General features: G+C 36.0%; 2 protein-coding genes across 32 annotated transcripts; one reads left to right on the top strand and one right to left on the bottom strand.

The window, feature by feature from the left end:
• Positions 1 to 62: 62 nt before the first annotated feature.
• LOC110883766 (MADS-box transcription factor 23) lies at positions 63 to 24,645 on the top strand. 2 transcript variants are annotated; one of them, XM_022131409.2, is made up of 9 exons: positions 63 to 289; positions 422 to 608; positions 14,965 to 15,040; positions 22,773 to 22,834; positions 23,659 to 23,758; positions 23,868 to 23,909; positions 23,997 to 24,080; positions 24,162 to 24,319; positions 24,407 to 24,645. In XM_022131409.2, the coding sequence occupies exons 2-9, from the start codon at positions 427 to 429 to the stop codon at positions 24,420 to 24,422; spliced, it is 720 nt and encodes a 239-aa protein (XP_021987101.1). In that variant the 5' UTR covers positions 63 to 289; positions 422 to 426; the 3' UTR covers positions 24,423 to 24,645. The 2 variants fall into 2 exon arrangements, with proteins under 2 accessions (XP_021987101.1, XP_035834919.1); XM_035979026.1 differs by lacking the exons at positions 63 to 289; positions 422 to 608; positions 14,965 to 15,040 and adding an exon at positions 17,639 to 17,868.
• LOC110883767 lies at positions 9,992 to 27,923 on the bottom strand. Of its 30 annotated transcripts, none has more exons than XR_002560645.2 (7): positions 27,652 to 27,802; positions 27,390 to 27,542; positions 24,203 to 24,306; positions 23,844 to 24,026; positions 20,827 to 20,931; positions 17,216 to 17,349; positions 13,800 to 17,114 (listed from the first exon to the last, which is right to left on the bottom strand). XR_002560645.2 is itself a non-coding variant. In XM_022131410.2 (5 exons), the coding sequence occupies exons 2-5, from the start codon at positions 24,248 to 24,250 to the stop codon at positions 10,573 to 10,575; spliced, it is 408 nt and encodes a 135-aa protein (XP_021987102.1). In that variant the 5' UTR covers positions 24,251 to 24,306; positions 27,390 to 27,415; the 3' UTR covers positions 9,992 to 10,572. The 30 variants fall into 30 exon arrangements, 4 of the variants coding, with proteins under 4 accessions (XP_021987102.1, XP_035834921.1, XP_035834920.1 ...); XR_002560637.2 differs by lacking the exons at positions 23,844 to 24,026; positions 24,203 to 24,306 and having other exon boundaries at positions 13,800 to 15,568; positions 15,645 to 15,743; positions 17,003 to 17,114; XR_004870402.1 differs by lacking the exons at positions 23,844 to 24,026; positions 24,203 to 24,306 and having other exon boundaries at positions 13,800 to 15,446; positions 15,645 to 15,743; positions 17,003 to 17,114.

Raw genomic sequence — 27,923 nt, 5'->3', positions numbered from 1 at the left:
TATTCATTTTCTAAAATAAGTAAAAAAGCAAAAGCGGTTTTAGTAATACAAGCGGGCGGATTTGTAGAGAGAGAAAGTGGGTTTAGGACGAAAAGCGGTTTTGGTAAAAGGAGAAAGGTTTTATAGTACCTACCATATATGGAGAGTTAAGACACAAATTTCCTTATGTAGAAGACGACTCCTAGCTCAATTGGGAAACCACAGAGAGAGATAGATAAAGATTTATATTTAGAGAGAGAAAGTAGAGAGAGAAGCCAGGAAAGAAGACTTATTGGTCATCAAAGCAAAAGTAAGCAACAGTGTTTCAGATTTTGACCAGATCTCTTCTTGATCCTAGTTTCATTTTTGAATCATATGTATTGTTTGTTCTTTGGTGAGTGATTGATTAGTAATAATAATATTTGATGGATTGATTAATTAGGGATCATGGGAAGGGGTAAGATTGTGATTAGAAGGATTGACAACTCAACAAGCAGGCAAGTGACCTTCTCAAAGAGGAGGAGTGGACTGCTGAAGAAGGCTAAGGAGCTTGCTATCTTGTGTGATGCTGAGGTTGGTGTTGTCATCTTCTCTAGCACATCCAAGCTTCATGAGTATTCTAGCACAAGGTCAGTCAGATCTACTCTACTATATCTCATCTAATAATTACTACCCAAATTTACTAGTTGACTTGTATTTCATTTCTTCATTGTGTGTGTGTGTGTGTTAATATTAGTGTCAAATCTTAAGTTATAATTTGTTAATATGAAAGTTTTTGCTTAACTTTTGTATGACTATAAGATCTTTAATATGGAAGGATACCTCACATGTACTAATTAATTAAAATGCTCATACCATGCATGTCAACACAAATCCTTAAACCAAATGAACCACAGTAATTACTTTTAAACACATCTAGGTATGATATTCAAGTGTATATAACCAAGTTGAAGCTGCAATGAGCCTTTTCCTGCTAAGATGAGGAATTGAAGGCCTGATGATGATGATCAATGTGTATAATCTATACCTCCGGTTTGAATATTATATAACATGAGAAAGTACATCCGAAACACACAAAAAATCAACCACTTGTGTTGTATTTGTTATATTCATTAACCACCAAAATTTCTTCTAATGAGTTATAACTTTAATGTTGTGTATATCATTTTTCTGATATATGTTATATATTATAACTCAAACAAACCACTTTATATGTTATCTATATATTACTACTACCATTTTTAGTAATTTTTGTTTTATTGTTGTTTTGATTCCATGAGTAACACTATATATATGCAACCTGGATATTATACTTTACATATATGAGAAAAGGTTTTTACAAGAGGGGGGGGGGGGGGGGGGGGCTTAGTTGGGGTATCATTTCTATCTTTCGAGATAGGGGAAATGTTTGTCCACTAATTACACTCCTTAACCAATACCAATAGCTTGCTATGAGTAGGATTTTACTAAATGTATTTGTGTCTGTAACTTAGATAATCAAAAGCACAAATCAGCCAGTAAATATATAACCGTTTTTTTCAAATATTGGGAAGCTTTCCTTCTAAACCAATTTTAATGTTGACAACCAGAGCTGGCTGAAGGGTAAGCTAACTAAAACATTTGCTTTAGGCCACCACTCTTCAAAAGCACCCATATTGGATAACAAATACATATGATTTTTTTGTTATTGGTTAACATAGTTACAATGAATGGGCACAGGAGGTTAGTCATGAAGTTAAATGATTTTTTACTTTAGAGATTCCAACTTCATATTCTTACTCTTATTTTCTCTTTTCATGTGTCTCTATTTGTATTTATTAATAATATATGTTTGCATTGTAGGCTGATTTTCTATTTCTAGAACTGGTTATATTAGCTTTTATTTTTATATTCTATTTACTAAGTTTTTGTATTTTTTATTTTTAGTAAATATCATCATAATCTAGTTTCTTTTTATAAAAGATCACTCTAATATATAAGAATGCCACCATATACTTAATTTACAGCAACAAAAAATAATATCACTTAAAAACCGGAAAGGACCCTGCATTTCGAGTTTGCTTTAGGCCTCTCAAAGCGTTGAGCCGGCCCTGTTGACAACTACAAGAACTGCATAAAACACTTGTACGTAGTGCATTGATACTCAACCTAGTAGTCTAGTGGTATGATATTTGCCCTGTGGTGTGAATTCAAATAAAAGTTTAAGGGGTGGCGGCGCAGCTTTTTGCTCGTCTACATTCTATTTTGATGTAACTTGGCAAATTTTTTAGTCTATATATATATAAGATTTAATATAAAAAATAAAATAAAAACATAAATTTATCCTGATGTAAAAAGTTGTTCTTAAAAGAAATGTAGTACATTGATGATTTAATGAGATATGGTTTTTGACCTCTTTTTTTAATCTCTTTGCATGGGCAGCCTTTATTGTGTGTGAGAGGACTACCGTACAGGGCCCGTGATTTCGAGAGGAGCGTGTTTTTTAAATCCGATATATATATGTTATTTTCTTTTAAATAGCATACCTATGCCAATTTCAATATATGCCATTTACAAATCAATTTTTATAGTTTAGAAGTTAGTCCACTCGCATTAGATTTAGTGAGCCAAATACTAATTTAACTTAAAAAATATATAATAATAAAACGTTATGAAAGGACACTTCGAGCTCGAACTGTGTAAAAAAAAAAAAAATTCACAAAGACGCCCCTATCTCTTTGTGGGATTGGTACACGTATCCAGATAATACAACCAGACTTCCATGCAAATAAATTGGATTAGAAGCTTAAGTTTTATTAAAGAAAATTATGTGATTAACATATAGTTGCTGCAGGCTTTAGCTTGAAATGCAGAAGTATCGGTATTGGTTTATCAGTTTTCCCAACAAGCCTGAAATTATGTAGTAGTCTATACTAAAAAGGCACAAATAGAACAAAGGGATCCAAAAAAGTACAGCAGGAAAATAACCTTATCATTCCGCGATCACTGCTTCAGCCATTTTAACTAATCTAGTTAAAACTTGATCGATCATATTTCTTTCAAACACTCACTTTAGATACAAAGAATCATTAAGTAGTTTTTTTCTTTTTCTTATTTACTGGCACATTTGTCCACCATAGAACTTGAACCTGTTGTCTAGTGTAGAACAAACACAGTAATTGGGTTGAATTGTATTGAGATTGTATTGTTCATCAAAGAATTAGGGTTACAAGAATGGTGTTTATATAGGACACCACTTTACATACTAGTCCCTACACTATATATCATTCTCATTTCTGACACTCCCCCTCAAGTTGAGTAGTGGGGTCACCAATACTCAACTTGCTCAAACAGCTACTAAACGCGTTTCCGTTAACTGCCTTTGTGAGAATATCTGCAAGCTGATCTTTTGATGCCACATACGGGAGCTCTATGATTCCTCCTTCCAACTTTTCTTTGATGAAATGTCGATCTACCTCCACATGTTTTGTTCGATCATGTTGAACTGGGTTTTCTGAGATTTGTATTGCAGCGGTATTGTCACACATAACTTTACTAGGACCCTTTTGTGAAAAACCAATGTCTTCTAGCAGCTTCCTGATCCAAAGAACTTCGCTTAACCCTCGAGCTATACCTCTGAACTCTGCTTCTGCGCTTGACAGAGCAACCACCTTCTGTTTCTTACTTCTCCAGGTAACTAGGTTTCCGCCAACCAAGGAGAAATACCCTGATGTAGACCTTCGGTTTCCCTTATCTCCTGCCCAGTCTGCGTCAGTGTAGAGTTCAACATTTAAATGCCCATTTGTTTTGAACAGCACACCATGGCCTGCAGTTCCCTTGAGATACCTTAGAATTCTCTGAGCAGCTTCCATGTGGGCAACTTGTGGTTGGTGCATAAACTGACTTACCACTCCAACAGCGTAAGCTATATCAGGGCGAGTATGGGAAAGATAAATTAGCTTGCCCACTAGCCTTTGGTATCTTTCTCTGTCTGCGAGCTTTCCATCGAGTTCCATGTGAAGATTGTGGTTCACCACCATTGGCGTATCAGCTGGTTTACAATCAATCAACCCAGTTTCTGCCAGGAGGTCAAGAACATACTTCTTTTGGCAGATGAAAATCCCCCGTTTAGATCTGAGAACTTCAATTCCAAGGAAGTACTTGAGATTCCCAAGGTCTTTCATTTCAAACTTTGAAAACAAGTTCCTTTTTAGTTGTGCTATTTCTTCTACATCATCTCCGGTGATAATCATGTCGTCCACATATATGATCAAGCAGGTTACGAGGCCGTTCATTCTTTTGAGGAATAAGGTATGATCAGCGTTACTTTGGCGGTACCCGTATTCTTTCATGGCCAAGGTGAACTTTCCAAACCATGCCCGAGGGGACTGTTTTAGCCCGTATAGAGATTTCTTCAACCTACAAACTTCCCCATCTTTAAAACCTCCTGAAAAACCTGGAGGTGCCTCCATGTAAACTTCTTCAGTTAGGTTTCCATGAAGAAATGCATTTGTAACATCAAATTGATGAAGGGGCCAATCCTTATTAGCTGCAACGGAAAAGAGGACTCTGATGGTATCCATTTTTGCAACCGGAGAAAATGTCTCAGAGTAATCGATCCCATACGTCTGAGTGTACCCTTTGGCTACAAGCCGGGCTTTATATCTTCCAATGGAACCATCTGGTTTATATTTAATCGAATACACCCACCGGCATCCAACTGTTTTCTTTCCTTTAGGAAGAATGCACTTTTCCCATGTATTGTTTTTCATAAGAGCACGCATCTCCACTTCCATTGCTTCTTCCCAGTTCTTCTTACCTTGAGCTTCCTTTACGGAATTGGGTATCTGTTCAGTGTATAGGGAAGCAACAAATGCTTTTGCACTGTTAGATAAGTTCCCGTCGACCATATTAGCTACAGGATATCTTGAATTTCTGGTTTCCCTCTCTGGGGAGTACCGCTTTGGAGGAACTCCTCTATTGGATCTGGGTGGAAGTGAGTATCTTCCGGTAGTCTCCGTTGCACCTGATTCAACATGTTCAACAACTGGATCAGCCTGTTCAACAACTGGATCAATAACTGGTTCAACCTGTTCAACAACTGGATCAACATGTTCTGTAGTTGTCGGTTCTATATGTTCCCCTGTTGTCTCATAGTTATAGGACGTAGAACATTCAGGATTCTCAGTATCTCTTACCTCAGGCATCACGTTGGATGGACTTTCTTCAGTGGTACTGTGCTCCGTGGATTGTGTGTCTGTGTTTGAAGGACTCGCCGTACTGTGATAGTTTTCTGTTGTGACTTCTTCAGATGAGGGAATTTGAGTTAACCAGCTCAGAGTGTCTATACTGTCATTCTCCCCCTGACCACTGAGTTGGGTGTTATAAAAGTATTTTGTTTCAAGAAAATCAACATTCATTGTGGTGCACATTTGACGAGTTGTTGGATTATAACATCGGTAACCGATTTGATCGATCCCATAGCCGACAAATACACATTTCTCAGCACATGGGCCAAGTTTGTTCCGGTTGGTTTTGGGTATATGGACAAAAGCGGTACACCCAAAGATTCGAGGTTCAAGAGTAAGAGGATGGGGAATATTGGCAGATTTAGACAGACAATCTAGGGGAGTCTTGAATTTAAGAGCTTTTGTGGGAAGCCGGTTCAGCAGATATACTGAGGTTGCAACTGCCTCCGGCCAGAAAGATTTAGGGACTTGAGATTCTATCAACAGGGCTCGAGTCATTTCAAGAATAATACGGTTCTTCCGTTCGGAAACACCATTTTGTTCTGGGGTATGGGCACAAGAGGTTTGATGAATTAATCCTTTGGTTGTAAAGAATTGTTTCATGGACGTATTGACAAATTCCCCTCCATTGTCGGATCGAAGGATTTGGATTTGAGTTTGAAATTGAGTTTGAATCATGGCATAAAATGTGACAAATTTTTCGAAAACTTCGGCTTTGGTTTTTAAAAAATATACCCATGTCATGCGAGTGCAATCATCCACGAATAATATAAAGTACCGAAGACCCTGCCCCCCTATCACAGGAGCAGGACCCCACACATCAGAATGAATTAATGAGAAAGGGGAAGCAACTTTCGTATTGCTAGGTTTGAACGGGTGTCGATGGCTTTTGGCCCGAAGACAAGTTTCACAATCTATTTTCCCATTTGAAGGGAAGAGTTTTGGAAACAAAAGGTGCGAATAACCGTGAGATGGATGTCCCAAGCGTCGATGCCATAACCAGGCGTCCCGGTTGTCAGTTCCATGAGCCAACATCACAGTACCCTGGTGAGCCACTTCATCCACATAGTACAATCCTTGGCGCTCAGTACCACGTCCAATAATCACACCCGTCCTGATATCCTGTAGGAGACAGAAAGTAGGGTGCATTAGTACCGTGCAATTTAATTCTTTTGTGATATGACTGATTGACAGTAATTTGTGTGATAAGGACGGAACATAGAGGCAATTTGACAATTTCATAGTTGGTGAAATTTCAATTACTCCTCCTCCTTTCACTTGCATCGTTCCGTTGTTCGCTGTATGTATTTGAGATTTCTGAGGTCGGGTCATTGACCGTATGTCCAATGGTTCAAACGTCATGGTGTCGGTGGCACCAGAATCGAAAATCCAAGCACTGTTCTTACTATGGTTGATTTCCATTTTTTTTTTCGACAATAAACAACCGGGCGGATTTATCAAAAAATCACGCGGCGAATTTACCGACAGGCAATAAATAAACCGAGCGTATTTAATAAACAGTCAAATACGCCAGAATCAGGTAAATCCGCGGACAACTATGCCGGAACTGTTTTGAGCAAACAGCTAACCCAGTGTATTTATCAAATGCGCTGGGCACTTGAACTCGCGTTCAAGATTTAAATTTGCTGGATACTTGAGCTCACGTTCAAGACTTTAGGACGCTAGGAAGCGAGGGTATCTTACCGGTGTATTTATTAAATACACCGGCAACTTGAACTCGCGTTCAAGGTTTTGACTGGGGATTGCTGATGGGCGGAATAAAATAAGGCAAACGGTTAGGCAGCGAATTTAAGGGGTTCAAAAATTAGGCAGCGAATTAAAAAAGAGGCAGCGGATTTATATTTGATGCTTCCGCACAACCTCAAACCAATAGGCAGCGAGTTTTAGGGTATAAGCCAACCCAAGCAAAATGTCAAAACTGGAGGGCCAAAAAATTCGTTATTTTCAGAGATGAACCAACACACAAATCAAACAATCTTCAATACTCAGCACAACACAACAATGGCGTGTGCGAGTTTTAGGGTTCCTGTGGCGGTTCTCAGCGGCGGCGGCCGTGACCAGGGTGTTAGGGTTTTTCAGCGGCGGCGGTTGGAACCAGGGTTGTAGGGTTTTGGTTTGACTTGAGTTTTGCTGAGATCGATTCAGGGTTGTAGGGTTTTCTGATCGAAGATGGGATTTTAGGGTTCTGCTAACGAACACAGTGAGGATGATGGATCTGCTACGCACAGGTTCGGAGTTGATTTTGATTTTTTTGTTTTGATTATCGAGTTTTGTGTTGGTTTGGGGTTGTATTGGCTTGAGATAGATTGTAGATGATGAACAGATTGTTTCACGGATCAGAAACTCTGCTCTGATACCATGTTGTCTAGTGTAGAACAAACACAGTAATTGGGTTGAATTGTATTGAGATTGTATTGTTCATCAAAGAATTAGGGTTACAAGAATGGTGTTTATATAGGACACCACTTTACATACTAGTCCCTACACTATATATCATTCTCATTTCTGACAGAACCCTCAATCTCATGAGGAGGAACACATTTTCTTAGTATCTTGATACCTCTAGGCTATAAGCCCTAGCTTTGTGTAAGACCTTATATATTAGATGGTTCTCATATTTGAAGTTATGCTATAAAATATGATATGTGATGAAGTATGACCTCATTAGAACCGATTCTGATATTTATTTCTTCAATATGATTTTGTAACGAAGGGATAATCTTCCTCTCTCTCTCATGGGATTTCATTTAATACTATCATAGTATATATAAATTTGCATGACTGACCATGCAAGGGTACGACTGGTAGCTTATCATATTTCCTTGTTTCTTAATTTAATTTCTCATTGTTTTCTACACTTCACCTAATTTTTAAATTTGGTCAAGCTATTCTTTCTATTCCTCCTTCTATAAGGAAAAGGACAGCACAATTTTAGTATATTATTCCCAAGGATGTTGTTCTTCTGTAGCTAGCTAGCTAAATGATTGAGTAAAAGGCATCCTAAATGATTCTCCTTACCCGTTTAAAAAATTGTTTTTGAGTTATAACTATTGTCTCCATAACGTGTAATTTGGTAGAAATTAAGTTAACAATAATTTGCAGGCCATATATTCATATTGACGTACGTGTTGAGTTGCACTACATGAGTTTATATGTTACAATTAGATATAAAATGAGAGACTTCCTCTCATCGTATTATCATAATTATGGACTTTGAAACATCTTCGATTTGGGTAAAGAACGAGCATGATCTCTCTTTGAAAATATATCTTGCATGAAGAAACATGAATAATTAGAATTTGCAATAAATTAAATTAAATGAAATGAAATAATAAGCAACATGATAAGTTGCAACACCTTATTTCTAATTTGGTCGTTGGTTTAATTAAAATGACTATTATAACCATCGAATTTTAGAGGGTAACATGTATGAAAGTTAATATTCAATTTTATTATATCCGAAGGATCTTAAGACTTATGTTATGGCCGTATTAGAAATTCATTACAAGTATATTACTATTTACTAATAGAGTTGTAAATTACACAATGGTCCATTGTTTTGGTTCTTCGAATTCACCACCTCAGATCTAACTTTAAAATGTTGCATGTTTGAGATTTATGGTTTTCAACCTGTAACATGTTTGAATTCTAACACCAACTTTCATAAAATGAAAAAAAAAAAAAAGCATTGTTAAGTTTGTTCTCCTCTTTTTCTTCTTTTTCTGTTGTTTACATCCAGCTTCTGGCTGGTACTTAGTATCTGGTTATGAGGTAATAAAAGTTGTCTTGGCTATTAAAAAAAAAAAAAAACTATTTTCCTCTTTAAAGAAGTATTTATATAATTTACTCGAAAACAGTTAAAAGAGAAACCCCTTCTTTAAACCTAATTAAAAGAGTGGGGATGGATAAATCCAGTGGCGAAGCTTGAAAAAAAAGTTCGGGGGTCGGAAGGTAACGGACCTAAAAAAAATTTCTATTGCGTAGTTTCGAGGTGTATGTTAGGGTCGGACGTCGGTGATTCGATTCGGGTCGGGTCGGGTCAAACATTAATATCAAATAAAAAACGTTCTCAAACATTAAAAAAGAAGTTACGATTTTATTTTTCCCCATAGCATAATCTAATAACAAAACAAGTAACAAATCAACCTAGATTTCAAACTCTAATTTCTATCTAAATCAAATCACAATAAGATTAAACAAATAAAATTAGACATAGTTACAGAAAGATTTAACAAGTTTAGGACAAAAATTCAGACCAATTTATCCCCTAATTTCAACCTAAAGCACATAAATTGCAGCCCTAAATTAAACTTAAAGATAAAAAACACATACCTTTAACCTTATGAAGATTGAAAAACTCGAACAAGAGTAAAGGGCCACAACAACGAGCAACGTTTTGGCTTATGTTCTCGAACAAGAACCTGAAGTCGAACAGTTTGCGTCCCCCCCCCCTGCAGCAGTTATGGCTTGTGGCTTCTGTTCTTCTGGTCGATGTCCCAAAGTAAACGAATTTGGGGTTATTTTTTTTTGGATAGGGTGGGCTTTTAAATTGGGCTATATAATGATTTGATTTGGGTTACATAATATACATTCTAGTATTCTACCAAATATAATGATTTGGGCTATAATATTTGGGCTATATAAATAAAAAATAAAACCGGGGAGTCGAAAACGTATATACCTACAAAATCCTATACTAAACGTACATATATAACACTACTGACCGAAAAGTTCGGGAGGTCGGGCACCCCTCCCCGCCCCTTAAATCCTGGCCCCTGGATAAATCATAAACATAGCAATTTAATGTAGTCTTTTACAAACCTAAAGGTGGATTCGGGGAAAACTCCGGCGAACACCTATGAATGCCTTCACCATGCATATTTTCTACGCTGGAGTTGCCATGGTTTATTTCTATGTGGTTATGGGGTTGCCGATGATTATGGGGATCACTTGTAGAAATAGGTTGCCAAAACGTAAAATAGTTGTTTTACATAAACTCTTTAACAGATTTTTGACAGAAGTTAGTGTTATATATATATTACAAATTAGAAACAGAATAACTCAAAATATGCAACTTTACAAAGTTATACCATAAAGGTATAACATGCTCTAAAGCGCATGGTTGGTATACATATACCAAAATGACAAAACTACATTTTTCAATAGTTTGTCAAAAGCGTTGTTGATATCTGTAGTTTCGTTCAAAACTACCCGTAAAAAACGTAGTTTCATTATCTTACACGTTGTAGAAAGATTGTATAATTTCCATCGTACATCCATCATGTCGCTTTCATGAGCATCGTTTCTATACCATCACAAATCAATGGTCGAGAAATGGTGTTGGTCAGGAAGGAAGCTCCCATCGTGGACATTTGTTCATCTTTATTGACAAATTGTTTCTTGGGTTCATTATTGTCATCTCCCTAAAAAGAGGTCGTCCCCGAGAGCGAGGGTCTTTGAGAGCCCTGTACAAATAGAAAAGGAATAATGAATTTTAATAATCCTAACTATTAACCGTTGGCCAACAACGGTCCCAACTTAAAAAATAACCAGTGGTGGTCCCACCTTTTCACATATTGTAAATCAATGGACCTTTACTAAACCAAAAAGGATAAGGGGACAAAAAGAAATTAAGGTTCTGTTAATAAAGGTCCATTGATTTACAATATGTGAAAAGGTGAGACCACCACTAGTTATTTTTAAAGTTGGGACCGTTGCCGGGCAATGACTAACAGTTGAGATTATTAAAATTCATTATTCCAATAGAAAATATAGGTCCTATATTTTTAAGTTATGTGTTAACCTCAAAACAATAAGAATTAATATAAACAAACAATTTGATATAGAAAAGAAAATTAACCTAAATAAACAATTTAATATAAATAAAACAAATAAAAGTAATAAAAGCACTTCAAATAAAAAAGAAACCTAGAAATGAATATGAATATTCATATGCATTGGGTTACAAACCTAATATTTTAGAACCTTTTTCTTCTTCTTTATGTTTGTGCCTTAAGGACATTTGAACAATTGAAAAAAAAAATTGGAAAAAACAAAATGTTGCCATGTGTCAAACCAAAGACCCGTGTATTGTCAAGTAAGCGAAGAACCAATAGAGCAACAACAATATTAGTGTTTTATTTGTGACCGTAAATTTTTGTATCTTTATACTAATAAATAAAAATAAAAGTACATTTGGCGTCTCCTCCTTTGATTGTATGTCACATGAACCCCTAATCTTGTTGAGATTTTGGAGGGAAGTGATTTTAGACGATTAAGATTTTAAACAAATGTTATCCATAATTTGTTCTTAAATAAACAAGTAACTAGCTAATTACTAATTTTGGAATTCTTAAAATATATTAAGATTCAAAATTTGCCTCTAATTATAATTACCAAACCTAAAATTCAATATTTTGATTTAATTTTTTTCTACCAAAATCAATTTAGAACTCACATCAGAGGTCCACTTTTTAGAATTTAAACTATGTGCTATTATATGCTATTTATATATTTTATATTTATAATTATATTATGAAACTCCGAAAATTAATTTATGTATGGATGTATGTGTTATTATCTTCAATTCAACATTACTACAAACTAAATATATGAAATTTTGCTTCCGATATGCAGTGATTATATGTATAATAATATCCTATTTTTATTTGTGATTTTGTGCATGTGATTTGCGTATGAAAGTTTTATTCATGAATTCATACCTTATATGAGTATTAGTAATCTTAATTAAGTTGTGCACGTAATTTTCATATACAAATTTCATTCGTAAATTAAATCGTTATATGAGTGTTAGTAATCTTAAGTAATTCTGACCTACATCGCTATTTAGTTAATTGTGTTCATTTATTTACCAATTACTTTCTTCCTTCATTTCGCTACTCTCGGCGCTAAGCGATAAATTGGATCAACCGATTGCTATCACCACATCTTCTTCGTTGACCCAATCCACACCCACCTCTCGGCCTTGATCAAAGCCACTGGATTAACAAACAAACAAACTGAAACCATGACCCATCTTGTCAATCCACACCCACCTCTCGGCCTTGATTGGTTGTTTCAAGCCGACAACTACTTTGCCTTCTACAACATTCCGCCCCTCGCAACGCCACTTCTTGTCTTTTTTACTTTCTTGGTGAAGCTAATTTGTCATGGTACAAGCACCTTGTCCACAACAATTTATTAAATTGCGTTTTGGACTATCAACCTACGAAAACCATCATGCCACATTGTTCAAAGTCAGTCAAACATCTACCATCGCTGCTTAACGAGCTGAGTTCAAACGCATAAACAACCGTGTTGTTGGGTTGTTTACCAAACCCAAACTTATATGACAATGTATTATCATTTGCAAGATTATATTTTTGTGTGTATTCATCATCATTTTCTTATCTAAAATCATATTTTAGCTTGATTTGATCCTGCACTACATTCTACCCATATTTGCTGCATTATTATTGTTTCTTTAAGTCCCAGAGGTACCGGGTTCGAGTTTTGGGAGTGGCATATGTCGCCCAGGGTAAGAACTCGGCAAGGGGAATTCACCGCGGAGCTAGCTTCTTGGTCGGGTAGCGGCTCCCGGAGTGGGATCACTCCGGCGGTTGGGAGGACCGTGCACTACCCCCCTCCCCCTCTTAAGTGTATTTAGTAACCATGTAGTGGGTTGCATGGACCCATGTTCTCATTCTGCATCCACGTGAATATATAGTTAATTGTCTTCATTTATTTACTAGTTACTTTCTTCCTTCATTTCGCTACTCTAGGCGCAAAGACTCCCCCTCCGACGACCCGATCATACATTCCTCAAACTTATGCCGCAATGTAATTAGCCTAAGTGCTTTAGACTATAAATAGTAAGAGATGATTAGGAACACCCTATAGGGCGATTTGGGGGCTAAATTGTATTAACATTTGCAAGATTATATTTTTCTGTGTATTCATCATCATTTTCTTATCTAAAATCAAATTTTAGCTTGACTTGATCCTACATTCTACCCATCTTTGCTGCATTATTATTGTTTCTTAAGTGTATTTAGTAACCATGTAGTGGGTTGCATGGACCCATGTTCTCATTCTGCATCCACGTTTCCTAATTAATGCATGCACGCATGAAGTCCACCTTGTACTTGCACTTGAATAAACGAGACGAGAAATTTTATTCATTTATTTACCTTCATCCTTGTTAATTCTTTGGGAGTTTGGTTGACTCGAAAAGACCGTACCAAACTTTCTAGGAAAAAAGACTTCTAATTTCATATATATGCCTACTTAAACAAAAGAGAAGCACCATCTACACACATTCATATATGAATACAAACACTATATACATACATCTTACTCGGCGGATATGGTCGATATAGCTAGGTGTGTTAACACCCGGTTCTGAGTAGGGGTTTATTTTTAATACCGATTTGTTACACATAAATACTAACTTTGCACTTGCAAAGATTTGAGCTCACCCCACTTTTATAAAGGAGAAACATACCACTAGGTCATAGACGGGTAGGGTTTAGTACCCAAGGTTTTTGTCAAATTTGTAATAAAAACTTATTATTAAAGGAAAATTTTCACATAATAGTAACCAAGTTTACTAGGTTTTCAGGTCATTTGAATAACATGGATTGGAAAAAAATAATGAAATACCAAGGTAACCATCAATTCAAATGCAACCTTAATTTTCAAATGATCAACTTTTTTTAATGAATTAACATCAAACTTAAAACCCTTGCCGGATCAAATCATTGCTCCGGATCACCTCAAAATCTCAGATAAATGTTCTCCTGTTCAACTCGGATTATCACTCTTCTCTGCCTCAAATCAGCAATCCTGTTCCATCTAAACACTCCACTCAATTGTTAACTGGACACTTTTGGACTAGATTAGTAACCAAATTTGTGCTTTGTTCCCCTAAAGTCGCTCAATCTTTTCTTGTTTCTCTAAAGTCACTCAAGTTTGAATTACTGTATCAAGATTAGAACATCAAATGAAACTTCAGAGGCGAAAAAAAGATCGAATGACTTTAATGGAACAAATGAGAAACTTGGCTACTATTCTATAACGTCACCCCTAATTAAAATATATTTTTATTCATTCACAAAAGTGCTTTAGGTTAAAACGTAGAATCCGAAGTTTTAAAGCTAATTACACATATTGTAACATTAATAGGCAATCCATATTTCGTTCTTAAAACTAGTAGATTTGATACATTAACCTAATTAGGTATACCCTCTGTCATTGTCAAAACGGGTTGGTCATGTTACGGGCAATTTAAAAAAATATATTTAATTGATTTGGATTTAAACCAAACTGACCCATCATATAACTTGATTTACTTTCCCTGAAAGGGTTGTTATAGAGAACTGCTCAACCGTAAACAAGATCCAGGTTTGGCACACTAATCTAGTCTGATTTACGTGTATTGGATCTGAACAAGATTCAAGTTTAGCTGTAGTAGTAGTAGTAGTAGTAGTGATTGGTTAAAGTATATCTTATAGAGAACTGCTCAACCGTTTTAGAGGCCTAAAGCGAATCTTATTACAGTAGAACCAATTAGGGTGATACTTGCAATTGAATATAATGCTCTTGGTGGTAATTAATGAGCCATGTTGTTTTTGACATTTCATATTGCATGTAGCTAGGTATAAGCAGTCTGTCAAATCAATCTAGTATTTGCAGTTTGTACTTATTTGCAGTTACAAACTAAAGAAAATTTGTGCAGCATGAAGTCAGTGATTGAGCGATACCACAAAGCAAAAGAGGAGCACCAGATTACAAGCCCGGTTTCAGATGTCAGGGTAAGCTTACAAATAACTTCTATTTACATATTATGCTTAATAGACATGAGTTAAAGTATAATAAGAAATAAAGATCCTAAGCCACATATAATACTTACAATACACATGCAAGTTGCACAAAATATACGCACAGGTGCAATCAATATGAAAGAAAAAAACAGGACGAATCCCACATCCCTCTGTCCTTTACAGTGTTGGGTTCATAAGAGATGTTTGGCCTCAAATACCACATAACTAACGTCAATGTTTATTTTACGATGCTTTGGCACCACCTAACTGAAGTCCAAAAGAGGTGAGATTTAGGTTTAAAAGATTCTGCAGGACTAGCAGTATCTCTGAACTTCAGTTCTTTCTAGAAGTAGAAATAGACATATTTAGTGCACAAACTTTGTGACTTCAGATAAACCTAGAAACAAAAATGAGGGATAAGTTTCAACAGAAATCTATGGCATTTCAGCTTCTTCACTCGATTCCAGATAGTAGCATTATATGAGATAAGCGCAGAACACTATTAAACAAAAAGTGTAGCTGCCAAGTAAATTTGAGTGAGATAAGGATAAAAAAGAGGCAGGGAAACTAGAACAAGGAAACTGTGAGGACCCACATGTTCTTGATAATGTGTCAAACCATATACGAGTGTAAGTTTCAATTCACAACTTTCAAAGCAGCTGATAATGTACTTGAAGCAAGTATGTAATAAGAGCTGCAAACAGTAGGATCATGTCAGCCTGTGGTGGAACACTGTCATTAAGGAAAATGTTTTGAGTTTCACATGATATATATACCATAGTTGTTAATGGCGAATAGTGACAAATAGCGATAAGGTACCTACCTATATGCTACATAGCGAATAGCGATAAATAGCGGCGGCTATTTTATAAATAGCGATACACTAGAATTTTTTTTTTTAAAATTTATATGTATATTATATCAAAATACCCTGGTATGTATATATGCTATTTTACATGTATACTTAACAAAAACCTAAAATCCAGCTATTTTATAGCTATATTTAATTTCTATTTTTAGTAAAAAAAAATTCCCTACTATCGCTATCTATCGCTACAACCCTAATAGCGAGCCTAGATCTATACGCTACGTAGCGTGCTATAGCGATCGCTACGCTCGCTATCGACAACTATGATATATACAAGTCTTTGCTTATGCATCTAGTGCTATATCAATAACTTTAGAATACCAAGTTCGTCCTGGCCTAGAGAAGACAAAATTATTAATCAACGAAAAACGGGAAACCCTCACGGTAGTGGCAACAAAATGCAAAGAGAAACCCTTGTGAGAAGAGAAGAGAAAGTGGTACCTATAGTGATTCCAGGCACAGCGTAGCCAAGAAGATATGATCATGAGTTACAGAAGACCAGAGCCATGTGACCTAATTTGTTCAAGTAATAAAATTCAACTCCTACACGATTTCTATCCTACTTTTTTCTCTCCATAGATTTCTAATTACCCAAATCATTTTCAATATAAAGCCAAACATATCCAGGCTCAAGTAGTTTACTCTTAATTCTTGCCATCTTTGTAGTAGCCTAATAATTAGTTACTACTAAAACGCCTTCTGCTAGGATACGAGATGTGACACCCTAACTCAAAGGATAAACACAACTACACAAGCCCAAAAACCTCCAACTACTAAAAGTCATGGCGGGACATCATCATGATCCACCAACAAACACTTATAAGCAGCTAATAGCTAACAATTCATGTATCACAACCAATGCTACCTGAGGTTATTGATCATGCAATTTGGCTCCTATCTATCAACCACTTTTTCGACTCTGAACCCGAAACCTGCTCATTATCGACTTGCTTTCTATTGGTTTCGAAAAAGAGCGTAGAGAATGAATGTTACATAAAGCTTTTAGTTCTAAGAGATGGTTTCAAGTTAACAATCCCGAGTATTATGAGCATGAAGACAATAAACGCATGCTTTGAAGTACTTACGGTAAGGTACCCCTCTAGTTTCCAAGCCAAACTTTCAAGAGATACTTTTCTGGAGTGTTGGCGGAAAATTATCTTGACCCCAATCCCTCTACTTAAGTTCTATTCTTGAAACCTGATGCGAAAACTCTGACGATGAAATTTTACTCAAACAATAGGAAATGATTATAGAATTTAAGACATCATAAGATTATCAGCTTGAACTAGTATTCTTACCTATTGCTGTATCCATTCAAAATATTCAAAGTGGCAGTTTTGTCTCTTCCATCCTTTACCATCACTCTCATACTTCCCTCATGAATCTCGAATGTGAAAGACAAAATACAGCACTCGCTATAAGCTCTAGTTACCTATAAAAAGGAAATGACACACGCATAAGGCTTCACATATTACCCAAATATCCTGCACAAGTTGGCAGCAGAAATCCTTGCATAGAGATTGCTCAAAGAATAACCAATTACTTATCCATCTCATTGTGTTCCATATTTTGTATAATGGTAACTAAAAGACTTGTAAACTTTTTCTGGAATTAGGAAGGTCAAATGAAGACACTCATCTTCTTCCACAGATGTGGAGCAAGGACGACAAGTCAAACACAAACGCACAAGACTCTGGAACTTTTCCATTGAAAAATAGTTCGTTTTGTTCTTAACAGATCACTCTTCAAGTTAATCACACAGCATGTGTCATTAACAAAATGATAAGTTAGGGAATGCAGCTCAAAGCTGAGTCACTCCCGATTTCAGATAAAGATGTATCAAGGCTGCTTTCTACATCCAGGAACAATCAAGAGCAACATCACTGCTAAAAAGCTAAGGAGCTGTATGTTTCATGGGAAAGGAACAGATTCGACAAATACGCAATTTCCGGTAACTTACTCAATGCCTACAAGGACTCAAGTAATAATTATTTGACCCAAGAAATTATTAAATATTTGACCCTTGCTTCCAAGATTTTCCAAAAATGGACACTGGACATCACTTTCATTAAGACAAAAGCAGCCGTAATAGAAAACCAAATCTCACTTTATGTTAATCACATCTGTATTTTTTTCCCTCCTACTTAACCCAACCTTGTAACCGGTGAATAAAAATTGAGGGGACGATGGTCACAGTCAAAAGGCTATTTTGGTTGCATGTGTGCATTTGTCAATGAGGGTGAAGTCCAGTGACTAAGATGATTGAACTTTAAAGTGAAAGTGATCACATGTGTAAGGGAAAACTTAAAGTGGAAGGACCAGAAAGATTCAATCCCTCTGAACTTCAGCCCTAAGTTTTCAGGTCATTTGTAATTAAAACACCTTGCTCAATTTTCACAGGAACAAACCTAGAAAAAAGTAGCCTCCATCTCATATTAGGTACCTACCATAGGAATTCCAAAATTTTCCTACGTTAATGTTAATACTCGCCCAATAAGTTCTAGAGCTATGGGTCTCTCTGGAAGCAACCTCTCTATTCCCGCTAATAGAGGCAAGGTTTGCCTACATCCCACCCTCCCCAGACCCTACCAGTAGCTCTACTATTCGTGAGATTTACTGGGTACGGTTGTTGTAATACCTGCCCAATAAATTACAAACAAAAGAAGTGATATCAAAAGTTGCTTGATATGAAGTTATAAACAAGCTAGTAAACATTTTTAAAGGCGAAATGAAGGTATACTATATGAAAGAATGAACACAAATACCTTAAGGGGGAACCCTCAATAGAACTATATAACTTGAAATAGTGAATTTTTTTTAGTTCTCAACTTCTCTTAGTTTTCTAATTCTTAAACTTTTGATTAACAATTTTTAAATGTTGTTTGTGTTAAGGGCGTTTTGGTTAAAAGTTCAAGGAACGAGTCCCAATTCCATCTCTAACCAACCAAACACATTTTTCAGTAGAATGAATTGAACTCAAAACAAATTCTGCGAACCAAACGTCCTAAAAAAGGCAAAAGGATGACCAATTATCAAGCTCTTGGTTCATTTATCTGACACTTCCTCTACTCAACTACCTTACTCCAAACTGGGGCTCCTTTCGTATGAAACTCCTGCAAAGAAACTCCTGAACCCTTGAGCCAAAATGGGACCCCGCATGACTCCTTATGAGATTCATGGGAGAGAATGTGGGGATACGAGAAGCAAGTTGAACCAAATACTGAGGAAAAAATGTGCAGGCAAGAAAACTCAAATTAAGATCATGGCAAAGTAAAACAAGATCTGTGCTTGAGCCACAAACTTTCCCAACTTAAGGCGCTACGCAGTAGTCAAACTCACGAGGCGCACTCGAGGCGCAAAGAGATATGCATGAAATAGAGAGCCGTTAACCTAATTGTGTAATAACACAACATCAACTAATAAGAGAGGTAATTAAGTCTCGCAAACGAAATAGCAGTTGATGGATATTTATATTGCTTTGCACACGTACCCATGGCCATAGTTGTTAATAGCGAATAGCGACAAGGGATCTATATGCTACGTAGCAAATAGCGACAAATAGTGACCTCTATTTTATAAATAGCGATACACTAGAAAAAGAATTTTGAAAATTTTTATATGTATATTACATCAAATACCTTGGTATATATGCTATTTTACATGTATATTTAACAAAAACCTATAAATCCAGTTATTTTATAGCTATATCTAATTGCTATTTACATAAAAAAAACTAATTGTCGCTATTCACGCTATTGGTCGCTTTAACCCAAATAGCGACACTTGGTCGCTTCGCTACATAGCGCGCTATAGCGGTCGCTATAGCCGCTATTGACAACGATTCCCATGGCAAGACTTCTCTGTGAAACTACTAAAGCAACATAACATCTTTTTTCTAAGATTCCTCATACGCATCATTAAAAAATGAAATGAGATGTTAGCAACTTAGCATGATATCACTTTATTAATGTAGGAATTAGGGATCAACAAAAGGAAATACCTGGTTAAAAAAAGCCTAAAGAGTGAAGAGAACTAGGGACTATGTGAAGTTTTGACTTAAGTAACATCCTCATTTTTCTAAGATAAAAAACCAGATGATATGATCGTCAAACTTGAATTACAAAAGCTAAGATTACAACTACTTTATAAGAGCCCAAAAAAAGTTAGAATAGTTGTTTTCTAGTTGAAACTATAGGCCAGGGCCTTATTCAGAAAGAAGCATATACAAAATTAAAAGGATGTTTTGGTTTACAACCAGAAACTTCCTACTAACATGCTTGTACACACAAAGGGATGCCCAAAAACGAAAACATGAGATCAGGTGCAACACCAACTCAATCCAAGATTAGATCACATATAATGACTATTACATTTTTTTGTTCCAAAAGTCTCAAGCTTATAGCTTCTTAAGCATTTACTTATGTGTTTATTGTCTTCCCTAAGTTAGGACAAGTAAATTGGTTACAAGGCTTAAGCACCCGATTGGTGGTAAAAAGTAAAACAATCATAACTCTTAAACCGGACTTATTACCCAATTGAACTTGCAGTAATTATCTAGTTTGATGGAGAGCTTCATTTATCTTGTAAAGGTAATGGACTACACTTTAACTGGATCCGTAATAAGCAATGAAGGGGGAACCCTCAATATATAGGCAAGAAACTAGAAACAAACCCTATGAGGCCTAACTCAAGCATGTGGACTAAACACAATTAAACCCTAATACTAATAATTTAACATATATTTAAAACCTCTCCTCAAGCAGGAATAGTAGCGCGGGGTGCACGGTGATGCGAGATGAAAAGTCGATGAACAGTAAACCATGATTACAACAACCATACCCAGTATAATCCCACTCATAGCCAAGCTATTGGTGGGGTCTGGGTAGGGTGAGATGTAGGTAAGCCTTACCTCTAACCCCCAAAGGATAGAGAGACTGCTTTCAGTGAGACCCCCAGCTCTAAAGTCACGTCTATCCATAAAAGTCAAAGTAAAAGATACATAGCCCTCGAAAATCTGCACAAAAAAATAGGGTATGAGAACGCATGATATGGACAAATAACGCACCAAGTGGACAGATAGAGTAACGATAACATGCAAAGCTCACCTAAATAAACTAAAAAGCTAACCTAATATCATAGTTGTTAATAGTGGCTATAGCGACCGCTATAGCGCGCTATGTAGCCATGCGACGTAGTGTCGCTATATGGGTCATAGCGACAAATAGCGATTGTTTTTTTTATGTAAATAGCAATTAGATATAGCTATAAAATAACTGGATTTATAGGTTTTTGTTAAATATACATGTAAAATAGCATATATACAAGGGTATTTTGATGTAATATACATGTAAAAATTTTCAAAATTCTTTTTCTAATGTAATCGCTATTTACAAAATAGCCGTCGCTATTTGTCGCTATTCGCTACGTAGCCTATAGGTGCCTTGTCGCTATTTGTCGGTATTCGCTATCGACAACTATGCCTACTATGCAAAAGCCCAAAACAACACCAAGCCATCCACCTAAAATTCCTTAACCTTAATCCTTCGTCTCCACGAACTCCAATCCTCGACCATGTCCTCAGATGCAATTCTAGCAAATCACGCCTAATTCGCTCGTCCCAACTAAGTTTAGGTCTGTCTCTACTCCTCCTCCCCTCCACAGTAAGAGTTTCCACACTTCTAACGGTAGCGGTTGCTTGCCTCCTCCGGACATGCTCAAACCATATCAACCTCCCCTCCCTTATCTTATATGATATACTAGCCACCCCAAATCTTTCCCAAATAACCTCATTTCTTATCTTATCTGCCCTAGTGTGCCCACACATATTATCCACCTCAACATCCTCATCTGTGCTACCTTTAACTTACGCACATGTGTCTTCTTAATCGCCCAACAATTTGTTCAGTATAACATAGTAGGTCTAACTACAACCCTATAAAATTTCCCTTTTAATTTAGTTGGGAATCTCCTGTCACACAATACTCGAGAGGCTGCCCTCCACCTACACCAGCCAACCTGGATGCTATGTGCTACATCACTATCATTCTTCCCATTTAGGGCCAGGTGGTTTTGCAGCCAACTAAGTTCAAGTAAAGCATGATTCAGAACTAGAAACCAAAAGTTGCGGTTAAGGTTTGTACCGAGAGCCTTAGCTCTGATACCATGTAAAAGTAATGGACTACATTATAACTGAATTGTGTAATTACAATGGAGGGGAACCCTCAATATATTAGAAACAAACCAAATAAAAACCTAGTAAAACCTAACTCGGCCCCGTGGGCTAAACACAATTAAACCCTAATACTAATAATCTAACATATATTTAACAAATCTCAAGCCTGATTACTTACACAATTTTTCGTGAAAATAATGTTAAAAGCTGAGGACGGTTAATCATGCATCATGTGGTGGCGTTGATAGCTTAAAGACAAAAGGGTACATGCATTAATCGGTCTTTGTCCCGATTGCTGAGTGTTATGTGCCTTATGTCCAAGGCTTGATGCAAAACTACTATCGAGCCAGGGGTCTCACTGGAAGCAGCCTCTCCATTCCTACGGGGTAGAGGTAAGGTTGTCTACATATTACCCTCCTCAGACCCTACCTTTGCTTTGCTATTGGTGGGATTTACTAAGAATGATGATGATGATACAGTATTTAAAAGTTTCCACCGATCAGCAACTACCACAGCTATATTGCTTCTTCCTATCTTGAAATTTCTCCTTGTCATGATTTAAACGCATTATAATCCGAAGTCCTCTTAACATACAAGGTCACAATATTGTGTTGCATGGTTATTTTTGTTTAGTTATGATGATTGCAAAGAAGAACTTCAAAATCTCTACATTATATTTTCAGTTTTGGCAGAGGGAAGCTGCAATGTTAAAGCAACAACTACAGAGTTTGCAAGAGAGTCATAGGTAAATGTTCTATCCAACAAAAATTAAAAACATATACGCGTTAATGTGTATGTTGTCAACAAGTCCAAAGCCTAAAAATACTATTACTATTACCGCTACCCTTACTATTACTACTACTACTACCACAACTTTTATTATCATAATGATTATATTATTGTAGTCATGATGATGATGAAAGGCTAACATTCTACATGAGCATATAGTTTGATGTGATACATTCATATATTGACCTTCAACTTGAGATAACATCCAACCAATTAAAAAAATAAGCTTTTTTTAGCCAAAATGTAGCTAACCCCTATCACCATTGCTACCATCAATAATAGATGCTTTCCTTATTGAACTAGTAAGCTTGTTGAGATATAGAAACCACAACAATTTCCTTATTGAACTAGTACGCTTGTTGAGATATAGAAACCACAACAAATAACAGCAGAGATTTTTTATTTACAAGAGTCATGCCCACAGGCTACCATCAATATAAGAAAGCATTATAAAAAACATGCACAGTTTTTATCCTAGCAGAGTATCTAAGTTAGCTACAAGAAGTAATCCTATACTTGTAACGCAGAAAAGTACACGATCCTCAAAGTTGTTCTGAAAAGTGGTTATTGTGACCATGCAAAGGCTTACTAATTAATGATACAAGTGTTGTATTGTTGGATAAAGGGATCTCCCCTACCAGATGTAGCAATTTCGATCATTTACCTAGAAATGGGTCAATTCAGGTTTTGTTTAATATCAAATGGGTCAAATAGTCAAATCAGAAAATATAAGAAGGTGATGTTGTCTGCAAAATATCATCTTATTTTTGACAATTACAGGAGAATGATGGGTGAAGAGCTTTCTGGTTTAGCTGTCAAAGATCTACAGGGCATGGAGAGCCAACTCGAAATGAGTCTCCGAAGTATCCGCATGAAAAAGGTTTATAATTTCTACCCTCAGTATGATACTAATAGTCTTTTCTAATTTGTTTGTGTAATCAAAAAGAAAAGGAAAAGAAACTTACATCTTGACATTGTTGAATTGCTAGGACCAACTACTTTTCGAGGAAATCAACGAACTAAACCAAAAGGTCAACCCAAAACCTAAGACCCATGATTAAAGGTAAGCCCTGAAGAATGAATCTTCAAGTAACTAAATATTATTTGCTCTTGTTCAGGGAAATCTTATCCACCATGAAAATGTCGAACTGTATGAGAAGGTAAACCAAATCCGTAAAGAAAACGCAGAACTTCATAAAAAGGTATCTTTCAGTTCACTAATCTATTTAAAAAATATGAACTTTTATATTATCACCTTCGGCAATTAATCTTTTATATCTCAGGTTTATGAAATAAGGGAAGCCGGTGCAGCAAACAGGAATACCTTTTTAACAAATGCGTTAACCATACGAGAGAATCCACACACTACCATACATCTCCAGCTGTCACAACCAGACCAGCATGAAGCAACCGAAGCATCACTACAATCTACAAACTTGGGGTAAATTTATGATTTAATTTATCAAATGTTTTAATCATATATACGTTACGACAAATGAACAGTGACTTTTTAAAACAATTTTGGCAGATTACAACTACACTAAAAAGAAGACGATGAGAGTAATGCGCATATAGTTTAAATGTATCTATTATTAGTCAGTGGTTTTGGGATCATGCACAATTCGGATAAAGTTAATGAAGTGAATAAATTGAAGGTCAAATAACTGATCGAGTCAGGTTATACATTTTATTACATGGATATTGTCATTTCAGATTTGAGTATTGTGATGAAACAACAATGGATGTATATATTTATCTATTTGAACACCATGTCGTACCGCTAACAAAAAGAACGTAGAGAATTTTGGAATCGGTTCTTACAAAAGAACACACTGAAAGAGCAAGCATAATGCAGATACAAAAATCCTGACAAATGTTCCAAGATCTCTAGACTGTTATGTTAAATTAATCCCGTTTGAACAGATGAGTGATTGATACTCGCATTACATGTGAATCGTCACCTGGAAAACTGAATGTTAAATTAAAATCAAACATGTGTACCTAAAAGAACTTGAAAAGTTTGATGACAGATGCAGTCCCTCAGACACTCTGCCAACTCTTTAACAAAAAGAGAAGTTGGTTCAATTTGAGAACCCCCCCCCCCCCACCCCCTTGCATCATACACATTCCATCTATTTAGTGAATTTCAAGTAAAAATTCAATGAAAACAAAACCAACTCAAAGGAAACTAAAACTAATCAAGAAAGGGTCTAATTTGACAGAAATGATTTTCCAAAACAAGTGAAACCATACTAAAATAAATCAAGAGGGTGCTTACATCGCTTTCAGCTAAGAAAGTTGACCGAAGGGACCAAATTATGACATGAGAGAAGACCAATTAATCAAGAGGTAGACCACATAGAACCAAATGAAGTTTGCGCATCAAAACTATTTAAACAAAAGACCACAATGCATTGTGCCAATATGGTTCAATTTGATAATGAATGAAACTTCATTAAGTCAAAAGCTCATTGGTTATTAAGATGTCAAACACTTACTATTACTTGAAGCAACATGAATAAGAAACTGGACCACTATTCAACTAGAAAAAAGAATTCAGTTCGCGCGATCTAACTTGTTACAATTTATTGATCCTTGAAGAAAACATAATTAAGTCTCACTGCATAGTTCTAGATTTTACCTATATAACACATTTGCGTATTCTTGTGGGGGCAAAGAAGCACAAACCTAACATTTCATTATTGTGCACATAAGTAAGAAGTGTAACCACTAAGGCCTAAGCTATCATCTCTTATTTATCTGTATACATAAAAATGCGTATCAGGATTGCTTTATTGTTCTCTTCAGTTATTTCTTTTGGTTGATAATACCTTGCATAAAATGCATCAATTTTTTGCAGAATCTTTTTTCTAATTTATACCATAGCTGGTACGGATTCTGTGTGTTGTTGCTTATACTTTTGACTCATACAGTCTAAAAGCTTGATCAATGAAGTAGATAAGCATACACTATAACACAAGGAAATCATAAAGGACAAGCAACAAAACTACTAGCATGTGTCAATTAGAGTAATATATGAGCAAAGATGAGAGTTGTCTATGTCATATTTATAGATCTTACACTGTTGCTTTGAAAGTCTAAAGTAATGAACACAATTATTCACAAGAACCCCTCATGATTCTAACTTAATAATATATATCCAAGCTTCATGTGTTCATACCTTGCAGTTAATGCGGTAAAATATCGGATACCGGTCAAGGACCGATATTTGAGATATAGGTTATCTCGGTGGGATATTGGTAATTTTAATATAATGCAGAATTTATGCATATAGCAATTTAACACCAGTAATTCAGTGATACATCGGTTATACCGGTCAATATCGCAGATAATATCGGTACCGATATTCTGACCGATATTTTACTAGGGGACCGATATGACCGATATATCACCGATATTAACTGCGTAGGTTCATACTAATGTTGCACTACCACAACTCAATAAACATTGCATGCTTAAAACCTTTGTTGTCAAGGCACACTTTTCAGGCCCAGGGCAACCATCTCGCTTCGCTTCAAAGCCCCACTTTCAGGCCCTCAGGCGCATTTTTCAGGCCAAATTCCGACGAAACTCCGGCCAAAAATCGTGTGAACAGGTTTGAGAAAATTATACCAACCCTAAACAAGCATGGAATCAACCTAAAACGCCTAAACTAGCCCTAATAAAGCCTAAAAAATGTCTAAAAACCCTAGAAATTGTATTTTTTATACAATACACTTCACCTAAAAAAGCCCTAGCTTTTTATGTGCCTTGCACTGAGGCCCAAGGCTTGCACCATTTGCGCCTTGAGTGTGCCTTCGCCAGCTATGCTTAAAAACCCACTTTCTATAACTATGGACGAAAAACTGTTCTAGAACTCCTAACTGAATTCCCATCCATAGCATCTTTATATAACTATTTTAGCCTACTAAGAGCATACACCCATTCGGTGAATAAAAATCGATCCCGGTAAGGTAAAGATGTGATTAAAAGCTATATTCTTTCACATAAGATGGTGTTATGTGGTTCTATGGATCGTTTTAGTACAAACAAAAGAATACTACATTTCCTAGTTGATAAGCAAATCATTCAGCGAGACTTTAATCAAACACAAGTAAGTCATTTGTTAGAACAAAACAATGATTATACATACAATCGCAGACAAGTCGAAAGTTTTTAGCAACTAGAGTTATAACATCTTATCTAAATTTATTAATAATAAACAATGCCAAATAGAGGAAGAAGCCCTTAAACCTTTTCTGTTAAGAAGTGACAAAAATAATTTTATAAAACAAGTCTCTAGCCATCCATTTTCCAACCAACATGTATGACACTAAATATTTTGTCTACAGTTAGAAATACCAAATGGTTTCAAAGAAGAATCAAGTTGCATTCATTCCAAGTAAAACCTAAAAAGGTGAAGTGCTTAAAAACATAAACGAAATAATTATTCATGTCATCAGCCATTGATATGATGGTTTAAGGACTCTGAAAGCTACAAAATACCTTACCTGCAACTTACGCAGTTACGCCAACGATCCGCCTTAGATTAATGTGATTTCTTCAACAACAAAAGTATTTAACAATTATATAAGGATAAAAGTTATCTTCGATCGATCGTTATCAGAACTTGCAATCGATCCGTGTACACTTTACATTCGTAACTGAAAAAAAAAAAAAAAAACATTCGGAAAGTAGAAATTGAGAATATATAATCTTCGTTTACGCAAATCGATGTATGTATGTATGTATGTATATGAAGAAAATACTAACTTCGTTGTGGATCGATCCATGTTTTAGAAAAACATGAATTAGTGATGGTAATGGAACACCGATCGATTACATGCTACATGATACAAACAAGTCCATTTGGAATTTGAGATGAAGAGTGTGTGTGTGTGTGTTTCATAGAAGGAGACAGAAGAGTTACCTGCTGCTGTTATGAGTTATGAGAGGAGGAAGGAAGGAGCTCCAAAAATATCTGGGAAGGAAGGAACCAGAAGAGGTGGGGGTCAGGTGCCTCCCCCACAAGATTTTCTAAATAT

The sequence above is a fragment of the Helianthus annuus genome, chromosome 10 (genome assembly GCF_002127325.2).
Source record: "Helianthus annuus cultivar XRQ/B chromosome 10, HanXRQr2.0-SUNRISE, whole genome shotgun sequence".
In the NCBI taxonomy this organism is placed as follows: domain Eukaryota; kingdom Viridiplantae; phylum Streptophyta; class Magnoliopsida; order Asterales; family Asteraceae; genus Helianthus; species Helianthus annuus.
Note: the sequence above shows the minus strand (reverse complement) of the source record. Positions and strands in the feature narration are given on the sequence as shown.